The sequence below is a fragment of the Ambystoma mexicanum genome, chromosome 12 (assembly GCF_040938575.1).
Source record: "Ambystoma mexicanum isolate Mex_15411 chromosome 12, UKY_AmexF1_1, whole genome shotgun sequence".
Taxonomy (NCBI): Eukaryota; Metazoa; Chordata; class Amphibia; order Caudata; family Ambystomatidae; genus Ambystoma; species Ambystoma mexicanum.
The window spans coordinates 987744070-987766807 of NC_090936.1; the positions used below are offsets into that span (position 1 = coordinate 987744070).

Sequence of the window (22738 nt, forward strand, 5' to 3'; positions counted from 1 at the left end):
CTGTCGGTGGGTGGGGGGGCGGCCATGGGGGGGCAACGGCGGCATGTTTGCAGCACACTGTTTTGGCTTGTTTGTACACATGTTTCACTAAAATGCAAAAATAAAGTTTAAAAAAAAAGAAATAGACCCTTACTCAAGGTTTCTTGGTAAAAGAATATACATTTATTTACTCAGTCAGTTAGAAAAAATTACACTAGCACAAACAGATCAATATCGCACACTAATAAACCACAAAAATGCAACCAGTAAGTAAATTAACAAGTTTAGCTCCAAAATGAAGTGGGAGCAAAATGGCACTTCAGATACATAAAATAAAGGAGGGAAAAGACAAGGTTATAAGAATAGACAGCCCAAATACATTCATAGGCAGGGCAAAGGGTTTCAGTTAAATACAACCAGCAATTGTTGTCAATAGGCCTGGGCCAAAGTCAATGGTTCAGAGTCTTTTGTATAGGATAGCACAGTTCTGGTAAGTAACGGTTAAGTCTTTGCTACAGATTTTTAAAGGATTTGGCTAGGCAAAAGGTTTGACAAATGTTAAGGGAAGGACAAGCCTTCGTAGTTGAGGAAAGTTTCACACACTTTCTCGATGGCCAAAAAGATTTCCGGACCGCGTTTGCACAGTACCTTGTCAATGAAGAAAGCTGTAGCTAAGGCAGTTGTTCTTGGCATTTTGAGCAGATCTCGCTGTTCCTGAGCTTCAGCCGTGGGCAGAAGAAGGAGGATGTCGGGAGGTGTCTGCACTGCCCAGGGAAGAGGCCAAAAGCTGTAGCAAGACACGGTTTAAGGTGCGAGTGCCTCAACGTCCATGAGCTGGTTTCCTTCCCTCTGGCTATCCGGTTTTCAACAGCACTCTGATGAAAATTCGACCAGATGGGGACAGTGTCCAGGTGGCTTGCAAGTTGGTTGTTTCCACCACCTCAAGGGAAGAAGTTAACCTTGAAGGGCTTCTCTGTCGGAGTTTCAGGCAATTTGGACCTGCAGCAGGGCTTTACCGGTCATCCAGGAGTTTCAGCAGTCCTCTTCCTTCCTCTCCTTTTCGGTTCTTTCGTCCAGCGGTCGACTCTGCTTTCCAAGTCCCAGAGACCTGCTTTTAAACAGTTTCCCGCCCCATTCATTCCAGCCTGGCTGTCACTCACACAGCAGGATGGCTGTCCTTGCCAGACAGCCAGCCGGCCAATCATGCCAGAGTGCTTTCAGGTATCCTAGGAGACTAAGCATAGGGCGTTTCGGCACCACCCTCACATCCTGACCACCCCAGACACTCAGGCACAAGAGGAGGGCTTCAGCAATGAAGCCCACCAAAGGCCAAAAAACAAAGGGACCAAACCTGGTTTGACACGCAGAGACAAACACAAGAGGACCTTTCCTAAAAGAAATGGTGAAAAAAGATGACCAGAGTCTGTTTTTACAGATGGGTCTTGGCCGCCATATTGAAAAACATGGCTGACCCTATTTTTAGCTACCGTTGTTAGTGGTCAGGAAACATCATGGTAGTTTGATCTAAACCACTGCCACCAGCCATTTAAAGTAGGAAAGGGTAACAGTTTACTGTTACATGAGTGTTTTGACTCTGGGGAAGCTAAGCAACCCCTCCAGCACTCTATAGGAAGATCGTATGTGCTGGGTCAGTAAATTTAAAGCGAATAGTAAAGTCAATTTAACGTTGCATGCTCTGGGAGACAGTAGTCAGTACCAGAGAAGTTATTTAAACCTTGGGGAGTCTGAAAGGTGCTGTGTGCCACACAGAAAAAAGATGATGCCATGAAGTTTGTTTAAAACACCATAACCAAAGAACACAAGTAAATGCACATCAAAATACATGAAAGAGTGGGGGAAAAAGGCTTGCACTCTTTCCAGGTAAAAAAAAATCAAATGCTAAAAATCCAGCAAAGTTGCTGGGGATCTCAAAAGGTAAGAGAAATTAGCACATATTGAGAATTCTCCCTAACCCAGACGCCATCTCATTATGGACTGCCGCAATCGACTGCTTATTTTTCTGTGTGCCAATCTGTTCCTGTGCTCACTGTTTGAAACCATTGACTGCTCAGCTCACTGTCTAAAATGATCCACTTCTTTCTCGTTCCTCTGACTGGCACCATCACTTTCTCTTTTCTAATAACACCTTTTTATCATTTATTTGTCCGAAGCAATTTGTTGACACGATAGAGGTTATCTTCCACGTTTTTCAGATAATCTGTGTTGCTGGAATTCAAATTCACTCATGTTGATGTCTTTCCTCTTAGTGGTCCGATAAAGGCATACATTCTGGCTCATGAAGATGCGATACGGCTCTGGAGGGATCTGATGGGCCCTACAAAGGTCTTCAGAGCCCGCTACACTGTTCCAGATTCCATCCGTGGAACATACGGTCTAACTGACACCAGGAACACAACACATGGCTCCGGTAAGGGATTCTTTTTGTTGTATAGCCCATCTCCGTCTTATGGGGCATGCTTGGATTTGCCTGTAGGACCATCTAGCACTTTCCATTCAACAGTTTCCAGGATCTGTTTTTTTTTCTAGCAGCATTGCAGTGCCTTTGAGTCTGTCCTTTCTTCTTGTGTTGTGTTACTGGGTTTTAAAGGGAGCAGTGCTGCTGTTTTCCTGGCCTACTCGCACCTTGAGATGTGCACGATAAGGCGTTTAGTTAGTAAGAGCAGAGGAGGCAGGGCAAGGATTCTTTGCAGTTGTGCGTGATCTATAATCCATTGGGACATGGTCTGGGTGAACACAGTGGTGGATATGCATGTTGTGTATATTGCTGCTGTTTCTTTTGGTGTATATGAACATAGTTTTATTTGGTCTGTGGGTTGGTGCTTTTGCTTCAACTAGGCTTTACCCTGTCACAGAGGACATCTGGGACCAATAGGTATACTGAGACCGTATATCGAGTTCAACCCCTTCGTTTCGAGAGTGTTTACTAAAAGGGGCCTACAAAGTATAAGCAAGATCTTCCCAAAGCCAGAAATGTGCTGGGATAGCTTATCCTTAGTCTGAATGGGTCTGCCCTTGGGAGGTACCACAAATACCCTGTCTCCTTCTTATCATAGTTCAAAGGATGTCCCTGAACCCTTGTCAGTTACATGAGCACTGCAGGCTCTCTGGTTACTCAAACCCTTCTTCAGGTGGACTAGTTGTAGCCTTCCATCCTCCCATACCCCAAGACTAATTTGGGAATCTCGTGCCATTAGTTTCCTCTCATGTCTGGCTATAGGACTGGCATATTCCCTCATCTTAGTCTCACCTTCAGATCCTGATGTTCCTGCCTCCTCCTATCGCGTGCCTTCTTTCCTTCAGATGTTGTGGTAGTCCCATCCTTTCGCTCTCTTGATGCCACCACCTGTTCTCCACCGTCCTCCCTGCCTGATGTTGCTACCAGCGAACCACAAACTTCTCATCCTGACTGTACCACCACTGGGTTAATACTTTCTCCTTATGCAACGCCTTTGTCACTTGTTTGCAATAATCAAAATTACATTTTATAATGAAAGCTATATAACAATATAAATCTAAAATATTTCACCAAATTCAGATCTTCATTCACCAATATTCATTACACAAGTGTACCAAAGGACAACTCTTCTCAAACAAATTCATCCTAACTTGTAGTACAGTTCAATTTGATTCTCCACATCATTATGCCGACTTAACTTACAATCAATGAAATATTTATTTTAGTATAACGACATGAACCAAGCAAAAAGACGTGTAAATAAATAGTGCATTTAATTTTTCTATCTAATAAAAGAAGGCCAACGAATGGGCACCACCTTTTGATTATTTGCAATTCTGAACTATGAAAGTTATTTCCAAGGATTTCGTACACACCAAAAAAAAAACAAATACTCAAAACGGAAAAAATATCAACCCTTAGATAACCCAGAAAACCTTGCACCCAAGTAGTAATTCAATGCTACGTGATCCTTCAAAATATCACTGAATGCATTCCATCAAAAACAAGAGACTTCACAATGAATATTTTCTCTGTATAAACCCTTTATATGTCCAAGTATAATCTCGATATACAATGAAGGCAGATGCGGTATGGCCAATGAATTTTGTGGAGACAAGTTCATCAGGGCAATATCTGAAAATATCAACAGAAATGTTTTCTTTTTTTTTCAAACTTTATTTATTATTTCAAAATACAAAACACACAAATGACTAAACAAATCCCCTACCCACCCCCCTCAAATCCCCAACTGCAGACTCGCAACTTTGCCATCCCAGAACATAACCCATTCAGTGTCCATTTTAATACCGCCTTGAGCCACCTTTGCACTGTCCCAAGTTATCATTCACATACACAGGATATGCCACCCCAATGGCATACGTATTCCTCCTCTCTCTCAGCCGTCCGGTGCGGTATCAGGGGAGTAAACTGCCTGCACCATATCCATTCGATATTGTCTATAGGGGGCCCAATAATCCAACGGCCGACTTGCACTTGGAAGCATTGAAGCGAACATGGTTTCCCGTCGTTCACACAGGTCCATACAGTCCAGCCATTTAGCGAAGGTAGGGGGGTCGCTTTCCCCCACGCTCTAGCCACAAGATATCTAGCCATCACAGATGCCATACCCAGCAGTTTTTCTCCAGTATGGCTACCCCCCTCAATCAATGCCAAAAGCCACATTTGAGGTGAACATACATGCATCAATGACAACAGCAATGACATGGCCTCTTCAATTTTCCCCCAGAAGGTCCTAATTCTTGGGCAGCTCCAACAGACGTGATAAAAGTCTGCCCACTCTACCCTACATCGTTTACATGCCGATGAATGTTTCGGAAAGCATCTACTAAGCGTGAGCGGGATGTGTTAGGCCTGGTGTATGTACTTGTAGTGAATGAGCCTATACCGGGAGTTCAGCGAGATATGTCGTGTTTGTGTGCAAACGTGCTTCCATTGCTCCTCCCCCAGTGCTTTCCCAAGAGCGGCCTCCCAATTGCTCTTGAATGAGAGCTCTCGCATCACCCTCCCCTCTCTTACCAGCTTATAAATAGTGGATACTACCTTTAGAGATGATGTGGGGTGGACTATAGAGCACATAGCCGGTCGCCGACAGGGTGCTCGTGGGAAAACCGGCCATTTAGCCTTGAGGATACTCTGCAGCCTATAGTACTGAAGCAAGGTCACTGCGTCCGTACCACCTCTAACCACAAGTTCTTCCCATAGTATAAACCGGCCGTTTTGCACTAAATCCCCCAGGGTTTGTATTGCGAGCGCCTGGAACCACTCCTTAAAGGATCTCTCAAACGTAAGCAGAATCCCTATTACATTATACATTGGCAGCTCAGGTACACAAAGCTGAACGGATTGCAATAACAGGTTGACCCTTTCCCAGGCCCTACATGTTATCTCCACCGGCTGAACCTCTCCCCTCGGCACCGCGTCCATGTTACCCCACAGCATTCCCAAAAGAATGGAGGGATGAGCGAGAGCCTTGGCCAACCTAGTATGCGGTGCCGCTGTGTCCAGAGGGTCCCAACCAGATGTATATTGCACCTGTGCAGCTAAATAATAAAGATAAATATCAGGGTATTCAAAGCCCCTTCCCCCGTACGGTCTAGTGAGAGTAGCATACGCACTCCTAGCTTGCTTGCCCGCCCACACCAATTTTGTCATTAATTTCTTAATACGAGCCCAATAATTGCTGGGGGCCATACCGGTACATCATTATACACATGAAGTCTGGGCAGTATCACCATTTTCGCCAAAGCGATCCGGCGGCCTGAGACAAAGGAAGCCGTTTCCACATCTCCAGTTTCTGCTCCAAGCTCTCCAACGGGCGAAGGTAGTTATCTTTATATAACTTATCCTTGATCGTGGACATCATAATACCAAGGTAACGGATACCATCCAGACACCACCGAAATTTCTCACTCACATCCGCCCTCTGAACTACCGGGGTTAAAGGGAGCACCTCCGACTTCTCCCAATTAATCCTAAATCCAGACAGTTCCCCAAACCTCGATACCTCCTTCATCAATGGGGGCAAGTTCTGGTGCGGGTGCTTAACATAAAGAAGAACGTCATCAGCATACTAAGATATAATGGACAGATGTGTGTATGCATATATACCTCTCTGCGCATGGGATTCTCGAACATGGCATGCAAGAGGCTCCATTGCCAGCGCAAATAAAACCGGGGGAAAAAGGGCACTTGTGCCTCGCGAGGGATATAACAGCACTGAGACTAGGCCATTAGTGTATACTGCTGCCCTGGGTGCCGAGTATAGGAGCTTAATCCAATGAATATACGTGAGACCCAGGCCAGACCGACGGAGGACTTCAAACAGAAATGGCCATTCTACCGAATCAAATGCCTTTTCGGCATCCAAGGCGGCTACTACCATCGGAATATCTGGATTAACGTTATGCAACAGGGTGACTAGGCGCTGAAGATTGTTTTGAGTAGAACGCCCAGGGATAAATCCTGCCTGATCCGCCAATACCAAGGCAGGCATATGAGGAAGTAACCGCCTAACGAGAACCTTGGCCAGGATTTTATTATCTGTGTTCATAAACGAAAGTGGTCGGTAAAATGATAAACACTGGGGGTCCTTCCCAGGCTTCAACAGTACAGTGATCAGAGCAGATCTAGTGGACTCAGGAAGAATACCGCTGGCCATGGCGCTATCATACATCGCCAGGAGGTGGGGAGTAAGCAAGTCTATGTAGGCCTTCTAGAATTCAGCCGTAATGCCGTCTACTCCCGGAGCCTTCCCATTGGGCAGCAACTCTATAGCCTAACGAACCTCTTCTTCCGCATCATGCCCGGGAGTGGGTCGCGACATATATAACTGTTCATAATACCGCCAAAACCTCTCATTTATCCCCACTGAATCCCATATACAAACCCCATTGTCCCCCTCTATTTCAGTTATGCAGATCCAATAAAACCATATTTCATTGCTTGTATTGGATCTCCCAGATATCTATCCTCACAAGTCGCCAACTCCTGTAGCCTCTCCCTGAGCCGCTTAGGTTCCTTGCAAAGTTCAGGAGTATCCTGGGTACTCTGCTTCATTTCCCCCTCCCTGATCTCGGCCTCTAGCTTCCTCATGGACCTTCTAATGGCTTTCAACACTCCACCTTCCTTGGAAATGCAGCACCCCTGTATATAGACTTTAAACGTTTCCCACACTATGCCTGGATCTGGGACTGACCCTACATTGAACTGAAAAAATATGTCCACATCATTCTCTCTTGGACCGAAATGCCCCTTCCTGAAGTGCAGCCCCGAGGAATCGCCAACGCAAGGAATTAGGTGTGCATGGCGCGAAGTTGAACTTGATCACCACAGGGGAGTCGTCCAACAAGGTTCGGGGCAGAATACGCGCCTTGGAGGCCGCACCCAGCATGGGCCCAGAGGCCATCACATAATCTATCCTAGTCGAACTCCCATGTACTCCTGAATAAAACGTGAACTCCTTATCAATGGGATGCAACTTGCGCCATATATCGTGTAAGTCATGGGTCCACGCAATATTATTCCATGCCCATACCGTTTCATACCCAGGAAATATTATAGAGATGACTTGCACATGTATGAAAAAACTCTGGAGAATCTACGTTTGGAGCGTACACATTCACAACCAGGAGCTTGAACCCCATTACTTCCCCTGCCAGTATTAAAAACCTGCCCTCCTCATCCAATATCTGATCATGAAATCTGTATTGCAGCGACCTATGTATGTACCTAGCAACTCCCCTGGAGTGAGAAGAATAGGACGCGGAGTACCTATGAGAGCCCCATCCCAGCCAAATTGGGAGGTGCAATGCCTCTAGTAAGATGAGTCTCTTGCAAACATAATATATTCACCCCATGATTCCTACAGTCATTGGCTATAAACCTAGTCTTCTTCTGGTTAGTGAAACCCCAGTTGTTCCAGGACATCACCGCCACACTTTTCCCGGGGATACTACTTGAAGCCAAAACCATACACCCAATATATAGGAAGCAGACCACTTTTTCCCACGTTAATAACAATCAACCCGGATACAGCATTTCCTATACCAATTACTTTCCTCAAGCGACCAACCAGAGTCCAATTAACCACATGATCAACCTCTTCCAGGTGGTTAGCCCCTGCAAGTACAGCACCTCCATCAGACAATGCACACCAACAAATCACAGCCCCCTTCTGATACAAAGCTGGAGTCCCTCCCCCCCTACCCCCACCAACAAAACAGGTAATCCACAACAAGACTCCCCTCCCCACCCCATCCCACCCACGCCAGAAACAAGAACCTACTAGCACCCCAACCCCTCCCCCCCTACCAGCCCAACCAAACCCAACATACACCGCAGCATCTGTGGTAACTGGGGCACTGGGGGCAACCCAAGCGTTCCTTATGGCAACGACTTATGAATAACATATCTCCCGCCACTCCAAGTTAAGTCATTCAACAACCTCCCCACATATCTGCAAATTCCCACACTGCAGGATATCAAAACCGTATCAAGCCGGTGCAGAGGCGACCCCTTAGACTCCGGCAGGTTTCTCGCAAATTGTTCCGCAGCCTCTGGCGCAGTAAAAAACACCACCGACCCATTATGCTGCACTCGCAACTTGGCCGGATACATCATAGAGCATTTTATTTCCTTACGCCTCAGGATACTCTTGGCAACTTGGAAGGATTTCCTTTGATCCTGAACTGCCGGACTGAAATCTGGGAACAGCCGCATGGTGGAGCCCCCCATCGCAGCTCCCCCTTCTCTCGAGCTGCTCGTAGTATAGCGTCTCTATCGCGGTAACAAAAGATCCTTGCAATGATGGGGCGTTCCGGGGTGCCCGGGGGCGGTCTGGCTGCTGATGAATGATGAGCCCACTCCACCATATACATATTGGACAGCAAAGGATTATCAAGTACATCCAGCAACAATTGTTCCACAAATTTCTCCATATTATCAATGTGTGTAGATTACGGAACACCAATAACCCTGATGTTGTTCCTCCTCGAGCGTCCCTCCAAATCCTCATTCTTGGCCGCAATCATCTTCACCGCTTGTTGTAGACTGGAGACCTCGCGCTGGAGGACCGCAACATTATCTTCAGTGGTCCCAATTCTCTGCTCCACCTCCTCCATACGCCCGCACAGTTTCTCGATCTGCACCACAGAGATATCTACCTTGCAAGTGAGGGCGCCTATCTTGACCCCTAGCGTGTCCATGCTCCCCTTAAGTGCCAGCAGGTTCTGATTCAGGGTGGCAATATGCACCTGTTCAGGAGTCAGCGTCCGCGGAGTGGCAGCTGGGGCTTGGGCCTGATCTGCACGGGCGAACAGATCCATTCTCGCCTGCTTCTTCTGATTGCCCATATCTCCTGTGCAGGGCCCAGCTGGTGGTCCCCACACCCTGGACTGCTTTATATCCGAGCAATCACCTTATTGGGGCTGTGCCTAGGCGTACTCGCGCTGCCAATCAGGGTATATCATAAGGCGCTCCCCTCTGCCCCCAACAAAAATGCCCACCACTGTCCAGTCCTCCACTGGCACTCCAAATTATTCCGCACAACTCTCCCTACTGTCCAGGGGTGACATCCAAACAGGAGGCAGAGCGCCCACCAGGGCCCACCCCAATTCTTAGGGCAGATGATCCTTTTCCAGTAGAGATCGCTATATGGGTGCCAGCCCTGCCACCAGCCACTAACTCAGCGGTCCATCACCAGCTGCCTGTCCATGCTATGCGGCCAGCTTGCAGTACCACTGCCCCCCTTCTGCCAGCCGTCGCCGCTCCAAGCAATTATGGGGGCCTCCCACCGTTGGATGTTTGCCTCTATGGATGTTTATCTAACAGACATGCACTGGACACATTTACTGCTAGAGTAATTGCTAAATATGGGTGGCATAGTTAACGTTTTCCAATTTCAGACCAATTGCATCCTTGCTTGGTGTAATGGCTTTGGAATGTGGCCTTGTTAAAGGAGGTAGTCACAAGCCTCCGAACCTGTAGGTGCCCGGCATCCACTGCCTTATCACTTTAAGATTCCTGCTGTCCAAAGTGCGTACAACCTACCAGGATGTAATGTTCCACTGCATATGGAGAGCCCACCTCCAACAGTACACCGCCTGCGAAGGCGCTCCACCACCCGCCTCCGTCCAGGCAGCCAGTATTGCCTGACACACGGCTCTGTCGCTGACGCCACGCCACCACCCAGACAGCCAGTATTTGCCCGCACTTGGGACCGGAGTAAACGGGTCCCTCCCAGATCTTCACCCGCCGTGGTCACTGCATGCTCCTCACCAGCTCCACTGCTGTGTTATGCCGCTGGGTTCCTTTCCGCCTCTCCGGAGCCCGCTTCAGCCGCCTCCTGACAACACGGATCAGTTGCCGTCACCGCGCTCTCCGTGACCCGCCAAAGCTGGGGTGATGACCCTTCCCCCACACACCTCCGCCTGTGGCCGCCACACCACTCCCCTCTGCCACAGCCTCCAAAGGGGGAGATCTCACCAGCACACCAGTAACAGCCTGCCCGGGAGGTCCAGAGACACTTTCCAGCTGCGTCTGAGTGACGAGGACAGGGGAGACAGAATGTTAAAGAAGGATAAATGATGGTCGTTGCCGGAGCTTTTCAGGCAGCGGCCATCTTGGTAAACTGGGCAACAGAAATGTTTTCTTAGAGCCCTCCAGACATGGACAATACTAACCATGGTAGTACAAAAGATAGTCCTACGAAATGCAAATCATACCTGTATTCAACATAACAAAATCCTAAAGCTCTAGAATGTAGACATAAAAACAGTCAATCTATGTGATCACTGTACATTTTTTACTGCGTGTAACCAAAATGTCAATTTTTTTTGTTTTTTTTTACCTCATTTCACTGCATATATATGTGAGGGGAGAGCCCCCACCCCTGCAGTGCCCTCACACCCCCTCACATTTATCATTAACTTTACCCACCCCCTCCACATATATAAAGGGAAATGCGGCTGGAAAATTCTGCATTTTGGGATGCACAGTGATGGGGCGATACCAAAAACAGTGCCACAAAGTAAAAAACTTTCCATTGTGGTTACAAATAGTGTACCATACAAACAGAAATTATTTCATGCACTTAAAAAACAATACCTGCATTGTCAAATGAAAACCCCTGGGTTCAGGGGGAATTAAATATTCGTGCTCATAAAACATTTTCTAAGTCATGAACCGTTAAATGGCAAAGATAAAACAAAATAGAAACTTGAACTCTCCAAGATCGTGAAAAATGTGGAGCTTTTTACAAAGAAATAGCAGAGTGGGTAAAACCAAGCATTCCTCAGCTCATAATCTACAAAAGAATAATTTGGCACAAGTAGCATTGGCGTGCATGTCTCTCATAGTGATGTCACCACGCTGGTAAATGTGATGACATCAGTGTGCTATATTCTTTATGCACCATCCCTATACATGTACTACGCATTCCAGCTTTTTTCACTAGGGATTTGCATGAGAAACATTCTTCAACATTACCAGTTGATCAAACAACAGACCTTCTAAAAATAAAAATTTCAAAACCGATCCGTTAATACTACATACACCACATACGTCACAATTCATCATCTTTGTGTTGCATGCTTTTCAGAGCTCAACAGCAGAGTTTCTGCAAAATGTATTGTGTGACAAATCCAATCCAGAGAATGTGTCCCCTCTACCCAAGGCTGAGCTACCCCCTTTGGGACTAGGGAGGTGAGCCTGCTAAGCTTAACACCCGACAGGGAACAGGGTAAGCGTGATTCCCCTCTCGGAGTGACACGCACCTTAGAGGACAGGCAATACCTAAATAGGGATATGTGTTATCCTCCCTTGCCCCAGAATACAATCAGTTTGTTGGTTACTAGGGTATTGATGTAATGACTGGGTTACCAATTAATAAACCAAAGGTTGGTATGGTTTCTGACCCTGTTCAGCCACCATCCTCAAAGCGACTTGGAGAAGGGGCATAATCCCTCCCCTTTGCTACAAGGAGGAAGGAGTACCCATCCGCATTGGTGGAGGGAACACCAAGGCCCTTCCGCAGAGCCATACAGGACTCTCCTCTGAAAGAGGTATGTCCTGGAGTAACAAGCCAGCACCTGATGGGGTGCGCCGACCCACGTTTGAGCCTGCAGCACTGCAGGCCAATAAGCCGCAGAGAGATTCAGCACAGCAGGCTCAGTGGAGGGACCTGGAGCCCCCAAACCACAAGAAAAAACAGAGACGTGGCCAAAGCCCTGCTGGAAACTGGCAGGAAGGGAGCCTCCTCTCGGACAAGAAACGCCAAAGGAGGGAGACCATGCCACTTCCCCAACACACCCAAATGGAGGGGCTCAACCTGAAAAGAGAAGGTACGCAGTTGCTTAAGGAAGTCCGGAATCGGGCAGCAAGGTTTAGACAGACATTGAGGCAGGGTGAGTACCAGAGAACCTCAAGGTGGGTTGAGACCCAAATGACCCCAAAGTGGGTTAGGAACAGAATGACCCCAAATGCAGGATGAACACCAGGGATACGAGTCATATAGCCCGCAAGGGGAACTGTACGAAATTACCGAAAAAAAGGTCTGACTTAACAAAAAGTCAGAAAAATGCATACCATCAAACGGTTCGAACACCAAACGTTCGAACCTTTGGTGGCATGCATTTTAGGTTAGTAAAAAAAAAAGAAGACTGCGGGGGTTTCCCCCCCGCAACACCCCACTATACAGTATAGTGGTATAGTGAGCCAGAGTTGGGGGGGGGGACCCCCGCTGCACACCCGACAAAGGGGAAAAAAATAAAACAGGGGCTGCGGGGGTGTACCCCGCAAAACCCTGCTCACGGTACTTTGCTGTGTTGTGGGGGAAACCCCTGCAGCTGCCCGAAAGAAGAGAAGAAAGAAGGAAAAAACAAAAAAAAAGACCCTGCGGCACATGTTTTCCATCATGGAAGTGAAAGGGAACTGGTGCCGCAAGGACACAGTGCCTCTTCAAAGGTAAGTAGGGTGGGGGTGGGGGGGTGGGTTTGTAGGGGCTTTTAATGTATTTTCGCATGGGAAATGTACAAACCTTTTGTGGTTCGTACATTTCTCATGCAAACTTTTCCATTGCTGACTTTTCTGCGACCGAAAAATCACACAGATCCCTGCAAAGGGGCCAAAGAAAGGCAATACCCAATGTGGGTTGTGAAACCCGACACTCCAGGGCAGGGGTATCCAACAGGAAGAGTGGAAAGAACAGTATAAATATCATTGGAATGTAGGCCCCTGTTGACGACCAGGAACAGGATTTACAAGTCCCAATAACCCCCAAGTTTATCACAGGCTCGAGACTGATAAAAAGCATATGATAAAAAAAGAACAAACATTGACTTCAAGTTCAAAGAGAGAGAACAGAGGAAGAAAGGATGCTGCTTTAAAGTTAACTCGTAACCCAGGGCGCAGGGAGGTGAAAAAGGCATTACAGTGGCTGAGCAAACCGGGCCAAGGGACACTTTTTCTTGAAACATAATAGTGAGTCAGAAACCAACCACCATTCAAGCATTCGTCAAGAAGCCATATAGCCTTAATTTTGTTGGCTTCTTTCTTTTTTATTGGTAGGAACAGGAATCGGGTTAGATTAGGTTTCTAGTGAACTGATGGATGTGGTAGGATATCCTGACAATCGCCCTTTTGACTTCTTTTCTTTCCTATGGGATTAGGGCCAAGGCAAACCGGGTCATATTGGACTATTTTTATTTTAAATAAAGGGACACATAATTCAACATGCTACCTTATCCGTCTACTAATTCTGACTCCCCACAATTGACACGCTATCTTTTCCTTAACTTCTAGTACAATTCATGCATTTCTAAAATTATGTACAATCCACAAGCATAAGCATCAGATATATTTACATAAACAAAACCTGTTCCATAGCCAATGCTCATTGAAATGTAATATGCCTTTTCTGTTTATCATTTTCCATTCCTCATCTGCCTTCACTGTATATCAAGATTATATTTGGACATATCAGAAGATTATACAGAACAATTATACAGAACAATTATTAATTGTGCAGCCTCTTGTTTTTGATGGAATGTAGTCACTGACTGTTTCAATGATCACATATTGTTGTATTAGTACTTGGTGGCTCCTAGGAAGGTTTCCTGGGTTTTCTAAGGTTTGACAATTTTGGTAGCCCACACAATCACAGACATGTAACATAGTTCAAATTTCCTGAAATGCACCAACTGATGCATGCCACCATACATATACCATGAAAACTATGCAAGTGTCTAAGTACTTCCCAGTGAGGGCACTTTGGTTGTGTGTATACAGAAGGGATCCCCTGGTCTTAGTATCCTGCTCAATTCACTACCAGGGAGTTCTGCCAGTGGTGGGTCTGGTGGTTAGGGAATGTTTATGTAGTGGGATGGTAGAAGTGAGCTTTGGACATCTCACTGGAATTGGTATCCGCTTGTTTTGGGGGGGGGGGGGGGGTGTGTGTGTGTGTGTGTGTGTGTGTGTGTGTGTGTGTGTGTGTGTGTGTGTGTGTGTGTGTGTGTGTGTGTGTGTGTGTGTGTGTGTGTGTGTGTGTGTGTGTGTGTGTGTGTGTGTGTGTGTGTGTGTGTGTGTGTGTGTGTTTTTTAGTGTTTTATGTAAGACTGGAAGAATTAATGTTGAAAAGGTTAGTGGGGAAGGTATATTTTGAGGATTCTGGACTGAAGATATTTACCAGCCAAAGCGTGTTGAGAATGCTGGCTGTCCTTGCCTTATTCCTGCGGGGAGAATCGGGGGAGGACAAAGGGGGTGATCATTTGGATGTAGTCTAAATGTACTTGGCTCCACCTGGTCCTGTGCTTGAAGAAGGTCTTGGTGTCCAGTGTCTATTGCAGAGGGCAAGTGAGTGAGACTGACCCAATCAGTCCAACCTCTGGAGCCTACGTATCCACGCCATATCCCTTATTGTGACTGGGACAGACCTGTTGCCGAGATACAAGTATCAGCCGGAGAGTAACGAGAGATTGAGTCTGCAGGCTAACGAGGCCAAGACCATGTAAAGATTTGTAGATGAAAATTATGAATTTATAGAGCAATAAACTGTTCATGGCAAGCCATCCAGCATGTGCTGGTGAGCAGAGGTGGTAGAGGATTGTTGTTAGATTATAGAGGGTGTGTTTAGTGAAGTTGATGTCCTTTTGTTTAATGTAGAGGACGAGATGGCTAGGCTAGAGCAACGGCCCAATTGACTAAGCACAAGGGTAGAGATTCAGGTTTCGGTCAAATGGCGTGCAATATTGGGATGGATTTTCCTTATGTTCATAAGGTTAATCCTGGCGGCAGTAGAGGGGTGGAGGGGTTTTAGTGGTGAGAATGTTGAAGATCTGGATGACAGCAGTTTCAGCTGAGTGTTTGAAGGTCTGATTGAAGACGAGTACAGAATCCACAAGCTATTCAGCCATGCTTTCAAAGACTACTCTTTTGTGGATGTTTGACTGATGGGGTAGGGAGAGGCTGGTCTGTCGAAGGAGGGAGTTTTTTGGTCAGTAGCGCGTTTCTTGATTATAGGGATTACAGTTATTACTTTGTAGCAGATTGGTAAGAGGCCTGCGGAGAGGGGTAGATTGAAGAGGCAGAAGCTAGGAGGTGATGGTGGGAGTGAGTTCTTTAGTTGCAGTGCGAATGGACCACAAGATGGGTTGGCAGAATGAAGGATGTGTATGGGTTCAGTAGGGAAGGTGGGATAGAATTATAAGGGTAGATGGTGATGGGCATTTATTGGGGGGAGGATACCTTTAAGGGTCATAGAACGTCTGCAAGGGTAAGTGTGTAAAGAGGGGAAGGCTAGTCTAGTAAAATGATTTGGCAGAGTTAAGAGCCATGGTGAGGGCCAGGAGGGAGCCCTTGTAGGCGATGAGAAGTGTAGGGAGCGAACCTCCCACCAGCGGTATAGATGGAGACCCAGGATTGTCTCGGACGGTTGCATGGCTGGGGAGATTCATAGTTGAGAGGGTGAGAAAATTACTAGGATATTGATGATTAAATTAGACAGTGGGCGGGTTGCTGAACTCTATGAAGGCGAGTTAGTTGAAGTGCAAATTCAGGGTAATGAGAGGCTTGAAGAGAGGATTTCACTTCGACTAATTATGGGACAAATAAGGTTTAAAATGTCTCTGGGTGACTGATGCTGGGGCAAAAGGTGGGGAACAGATGTTAAGCAAATGAGTGAGTGATCAGAGGGAGGTGTGTCAGAAGAGAGGGCAGAGAATTTGAGGTTGGAGGTAGGAAGACGGGATCAATGTAATTCCCATGTGTGGGTTGGACAGAGAATGGTCGGAAAGAGTGGGGTGGTCAGGCTGCAACTCATGAACCTTGGTCACATTGGAGTGATTGCAGTAACTCAATGTTAATATGGGGGGGGATCTGCTGGCAGTAACTCACTAGGTCAAGTTCAGAGAAGACGAGATTTGGGATGTAAGGTGGGCAGCAGATGAGTAAGAAGATAAAAGGGAAGGAGGCAAGAAGATCTGAAATGTGTTTGAATGAAGTGAGGGTGGAGTTGGAGGGGGGAGTGGGGCTTATGTGTTTTATGATGATCAGAAGCCCTTCGCTGAAGGAGTCAGAGAGGATGTGAGTCTGTATGGAGGGTGGGAGTATATCCAGGTTTCAATAATGGGCATCACAGAGAGTGCAGGGTGCTTTAGGTCCAAGTGGTCCATTATTATAGATGTTAAATTGCAGAGGGATGGTCTTATAGGAGCTACCAACTACATGCCAACTACAACCTCATATCCTTGGCCCCTGCAGGCGATGGAAGGCCTCTGAAACAAATGCCCAAAGCCTTGGGTGATCTTCCCTCCCCAGCCGGAATCTCAACATAATTTTATGCGTGCCAGACAACATTGTCTTTTCAGTTTTGCACATTCAGGCCCTGAAAAACCAAAAAACCCACAGTTGCAGTGACTGAATAGAGCCATCAATTCTAAACTCCTCATTTTGTTTCTAAAGTAGGAGTGAAATGCATGTTTCTTTCCATTTCAAAATATTAGTAATTTAATTTGACAAAATGACTGCATGTGCGCTTTTCATCATGTCTTCCCAGAATACATAGGACGTTTGGTCTGACAACTGCGCTTAGACCATATGCACCCCACTAAAGAGAAGCCACTTAACTTATCTATAAGTTTATGGTTGAATAGCTGGTACATTGTGAACTTCAAGAGTTGAACTTTATATTGATGAAAGAGCCAAGATGTCTGAAAGCTGGGAAGAATCCTGAGGAATTGTGGTGTTGTGAATACAGTGAGAGACTTGAAAGTGAACTATTTAGAATCCTGGGGAAGGGGGAACCCCTTTCCGACCAAGAGCTGGAAGAAGCTCTGAAATTTAGTTTGAACACTTTTTCCTTTGATGCAGACATCCCTACACAGTTTGAACAAATAGATGTGAGGGCTAGTATAGGTTTTGGACACACAGACATTGAATTTGGAATTGGCACAGACTGTCACTCATTTCAGTTAGGTAGAGAAATCCCAATTTAGCATAGGGCAAAATAGGCCTTATCTGAACCCCTTCTGTGATTTTGATAAATGTTTTTAACCCAGACTTTCCTCAGTTGTCTATCTACTTCCTGATGACATCACACCACCTCCTGATGTTCTCCAACTACCTCTTTACTTCCTCCAATTACCCTGTGAGGCTTGACCACCTCTACCTTCATTTCACGAGCCACCTTCCAATGTTATCCAACCCCCTGTTTACTTCTGTCCAACCATCTTTCTCCCCCTCTTGTCTCCAACCCCCTCTCCAAACTCTACAAACCCTTGTTACACTCTCCAACTTGCTCCAACCACCTGCTACCAACAACCACCTTCTGCAGACTACCATCAAATTGAGCCGGTGCCCTGCTTTCTAGATTATTTCTAGTGAAGGAGGCCTCTGGTGTGTTATCAGGGGTGGGGATTGGTTATTGCCCTTCTGGGAATGGTGTGTAGCCCTGATGAGGGACCTGGGGTTGGTTCTACCCTCCACTTGGACAGTCCTCATTGCCTTTCTCTGCCCCACCATGGGCCCGCCTCCCAGCCTATCTGGCTTAATGGTACACGGGTTTGTTCATTAAGGCCGCTGGTGTACGGATTGGCTTGTGGGCCCCATCCATGTGGATGTCTTCCATTTCTGATCTTGGACTTGGGGTTGGCTAGTACCTCCTGTTTGGTGATCTTCTCTCTGGTTTTCATGCCCTGGCCCTTCTCTGGGTTGAACTCCCATAGCCTATCTGTTCCTAGCTGTATGAGAATGGAGTCTTTGTTCGATTGCTGGCTGCCTGTCAAAGTTCCCAAACTAATTTGGGTCCTTCACTTTCCTTCTGTAATTGTATACGGATTACTGCGCCCGTGCTACAAGAGCCGGGCTTGCAGGGGCTTGCAGTTCTTCTGAATTGCTGTTCCTAGAGGGGGCAGGAATATCTGCAGGGACAATGTGACTGGCCCCTGCCACTTGATGGGGACTGGGAGAGGGTCACTAGGGGATCCTCCCTGCACTGCCCCCCGTCGTCTCATTCTATAGCGTGGTGGAGCACTCTGCCTCTTTGATCACCCTCCCCGCCGCCTGCCCCCCCGAAGCCCTCTAATTGAAACAGAGTACTTTGTCACTTAATCTGCTAATGCATGTTTTCCTCTCTGTCATTTGCTTTAACTCCTATAGGTGGTACTTAAGCACCAAATATGAGCCAAAATCTCAAAATATAGCTAGACACTGCTTCGGTATGAAAACCGTACCAACATATTTTTGATTTTAATTAATCTTTCAAAAAAGGGAGTGCCCAATGCTGCTTGGCTCACACACCTTTTGTACAACCGTGCTTGCATAAGGCATCACCATCGTTCCAAAGTAACAGTCCAGCGTGCAAAGCTTTTCCAAAGCTTCAACCTCATTCAGCTGTTCGTATAATTCATCACACCATATATAGAATGCATTTCTTCTTCTTTACACAGTGTAACATTACTGGCTATATACTGGAGAACTTTTTGGCGAGAAAGTAGGTCATTTATAAATTGACAAGCATACCCTTGCATTTAGGGCAAAAATGGACCCCACAGTACGTACACAAGTTTTCCAAAACTGAAAGATCATCTCACTTAAAGCGGGTAAGAACCAATATATGTACAAAATAGAAAAATAAATATATGTTGGGCAAAGGAAAACTAAAACCCACTGCGCTATATATTCGTATTAATATTGAGTTCTTTGTTGCTAAGTGGATAATTGAAATCAACAGGCAATGTTGGCTGCTGTTGCCTCATCAGCCACCTCGGTAAATCAAAGAAAAGGAGATGTGCCTCGAAACGTTGCCCTGGAGGAACACAAATTCTCCAGCATTGGATCTTTCATGGATTCACATGCTTGGAATATTCCCCGTCGTCAGGCTGGGAACCCTCAGTACATTTATAAAGACGTTTTCCATATGAAAAATGTTGACACTTTTGTGTCCTATCTACGTCAATTTGGGCTTATTACGCTTGCACCAATAGGACGTAGCCGTATAAATATCCCCGCCCCCGCGGCTCCCTTCAGATTTCAACCGTCTTCCAAAGTAGTGGGATCACTTCGTGTCATCTGCTATTTTACAAGGTTGTATTTTCGTCTCTTTCCCAATGTCTGGGAAGGCTCTATTCCGTCCGTGTGCTACATGCGGATTAAAAAAGGTGTACGAAGGAGATGGACATATGGACTGTCTGTATAGTCTCCACCCTCATCATTCGGCGGCTTTTTCCATATCATCCATGGAAGATGACCGTGAACCAGTGGTTGGACCTATGGAGCTTAGATTACAAGGGGTCACCTCGTGGACGCTCTCGATTGGGCGAAGTATCCCAGTTACAGCTTTACTCAGTCCCCAGGTCGTGTTATCCCTGGAGGTATTGTCTACATTACAGATTCTATTGAGTAAACTGGATGCAAAGTTGCCTCAAGTTGGTGCTCCGGCAGGGCTACATACTATGCCAGCCGAGGACGAGCTAGGCCCTTGCCGACGGCTATTGCATCAACAGCCGTTCCGGTTCATGAAGATCCACCACGCTCGCACCCGGAGGAAGGAGAACTACCAGAGTCCGAGTCGGAACAAGAAGAATCTTTATCAGTTATATCTTCGTCCCCTTCTAGGGACCCGACATGGGAGTCAGAGGCTGAGATGGAGGCTCCAAGAAGCCCGGCTCAACCATCACCGCCGGATGACATCGGTTCCTTCCACACAATGATGGGTAAAGCATGTACCAAGTTTGGCCTGGCCCAGGAAAAAGAAAAGCAAGACTGTTTCTTGTTTGATCATATGGGGAAGAGGAGAAAGTCGGTATTTTCGGTTCCCATTTTAGATCATGTATGGGAAGAAGGGTTACGGACAATGTGCCATGCATTCTCAGAGCCGGCGGTTAAAGGTAGACTGGAAAAGAAATGTAAAGCTCCTGAGTCAACTCCAAAATGTTTGTCGTCTCAACCTTCTCCGGAATCGGTGGTATCGGCAGCTGCTTCAAGAAAAGCAAGGTCACAACATAAATGTACAACTCCTCCGGATAGCGAGGCCAGGAGACAAGATGCCTTTGGCAAGAAGGTAGTGTTGATAGGAGGAACAACGGTGAAGGCAGCCAACTCTCTGGCTATTATGGTGAGCTATGACAGAAAGATGTGGCATCGTTTAGCACCCATACTGGAACATCTACCGGACGAACATAGAAAATCTGCTATGTTGCTGGTGCGTGAGGGGGAAGAGGCGTCAAATCACTCAATAAACATCGCCGTAGACCTGGCGGAATCAGGTTTTAAACAAATTAACAATGGAGTGGTTTTGAGGAGGCAAGCCTGGCTCAAATGCACCAACTTTCACCCAGAAGTAAAATATAAAGTGCTTGATATGCCTTTTGAAGGGGAACAGCTATTTGGAGAGAAAGTGGACGAGGCCTTGAAAGGCATGAAGGAAGACTCAGACACTGCTCGCTCGCTTGGAGCCCTTCAGAGTCGCAGAAGTTTTTGTTCGTTTCGCCCCTTTAGAGGAGCGTCAGGAAATTCCCGATTCGTGTCATCCAGGGACCAGACCTGGAGTAGTCTGTCTTACTCCTCTCAAGGCTATAGGCGGGCTACCCAAACTGCTAGAAGAGGTTCAGACTATCAAGCTTCAAGAAGAAGAGGAGGTTATCCATCGTCGACGAAGGACAAGCAGTCAAAGAACCAGCAATAACGAGTTTCAGAACGTCCTGGGAGGCAGGGTGTCTCACCGTGTCGACGAGTGGGAGAAGATGACATCAGACCGGTGGGTATTGGACACAGTGAAGCTAGGCCATTCTTTGCAGTTCAAAAGCAGGCCAGCACACATTCCACCTGTGTTTTCGGCTCAGCCCCATCTGCAAATATTACAACAAGAAGTAGTGCTTATGCTACAAAAATGGGCTATAGAACTGGTCCTGGTGTCCGAGATAGGTCAAGGAGTTTACTCCCGATACTTCGTTGTAAAAAAAAAAAAAAAACAACGGCAAGTGGCGTCCCATTTTAGATCTTCGAGATCTCAACAAGACACTATAAAAATTCTGAAGTTCAAGATGCTCACACTTCAGGAAGTTATCCGATCTATCCAGCAGGGGGACTTTCTGGCGTCGTTGGATCTGCAGGACGCATATTTTCATATACCAATGCGCCGACGACACAAAGTTCCTGAAGTTTGTAGTCGGGCAGACCCACTATCAGTTCAAAGTACTCCCATTCGGATTAAAGTCATCTCCCAGGACGTTCACAAAGTGCTTAGCTCCGGTAGCAGCTTGGTTAAGAAAACAAGGTCATCATGTTTACCCTTATCTGGACGATTGGTTGGTAAGAGGGTGTTCCCCAATAAGGACACAAGCAAGTCTAAAGGCCACCATGCAACTTCGGCGATAGTTAGGATTTGCGATCAACTTTGAAAAGTCCTCCTTAACTCCCTCAAGGAACTTGGTGTTTTTGGGTGCGGAGTTCGAGACTCAGTTAGGGTTGGTGAAACCATCTGTGGAAAGAGTTCACAAGCTCTGGCTACAGGCAAAAGAGTGGAAATTCAACACCAGAGTGTCGGTGAAGAGCTATATGTGACTGCTAGGGGCCATGGCGTTGTGTATCCCCTTAGTAAACAACTGTCGTCTCTTCATGAGGCCAATTCAAGAATTCCTGGCAGACCGATGGTCCCAAAGTCAGGGGCTTTGGTCGGACAAATGGACTATCAACAACGAGCTGCTACGAGCACTTCCATGGTGGCAACTTCTTCAAAAATCTATCGAGAGGGATGCCCCTGCAGGAGCCAGAGTTTCACATGACAATAGTGACGGATGCGTCTCTGACTGGATGGGGAGCGCATCTGGGTTCTCTACAAGTGCAAGGTCTGTGATCGTCAGAAGAGTCAGCCCTTCATATCAATGTGCTGGAATTGAGGGCGGCACGTTGGGCCGTGAAGTCCTTTCTATCACACATAAAAGGATCGGAAGTGAGAATATTAACAGACAATACGACAGCAATGTTCTACCTAAGAAAGCAAGGAGGTACTCGTTCCGGGACTCTCTCGACCGAAGATCAAGAAATATGGCATTGGGCTCTAAAACAAAATATAAGTATATTGGCCTACCATCTGCCGGGAGTAAAAAAAATGTACAAGAGGACTCTCTCAGCAGAGAGATTAATCAGCTGCACGAATGGGAATTGGACGACTGACAGCTGGCGAAGGTTTTCAAAAAATGGGGACAACCTTCCCTGGATCTCTTCGCGACGAGAGAGAACCAGAAATGTACACAGTACGCAAGCAGATGG

At 46.6% G+C, this 22738-nt stretch overlaps 1 protein-coding gene across 2 annotated transcripts in view; it reads left to right on the forward strand.

Moving 5' to 3' along the window:
- The window catches only part of NME6 (NME/NM23 nucleoside diphosphate kinase 6), a 148696-nt gene that overhangs the window by 59163 nt on the left and 66795 nt on the right, over positions 1-22738 (forward strand). For both annotated transcript variants that reach the window (XM_069629479.1, XM_069629478.1), the window contains exon 5: positions 2247-2407. In XM_069629479.1, the coding sequence (XP_069485580.1) occupies positions 2247-2407 (161 nt within the window). The remainder of the gene's footprint in view (positions 1-2246; positions 2408-22738) is intronic.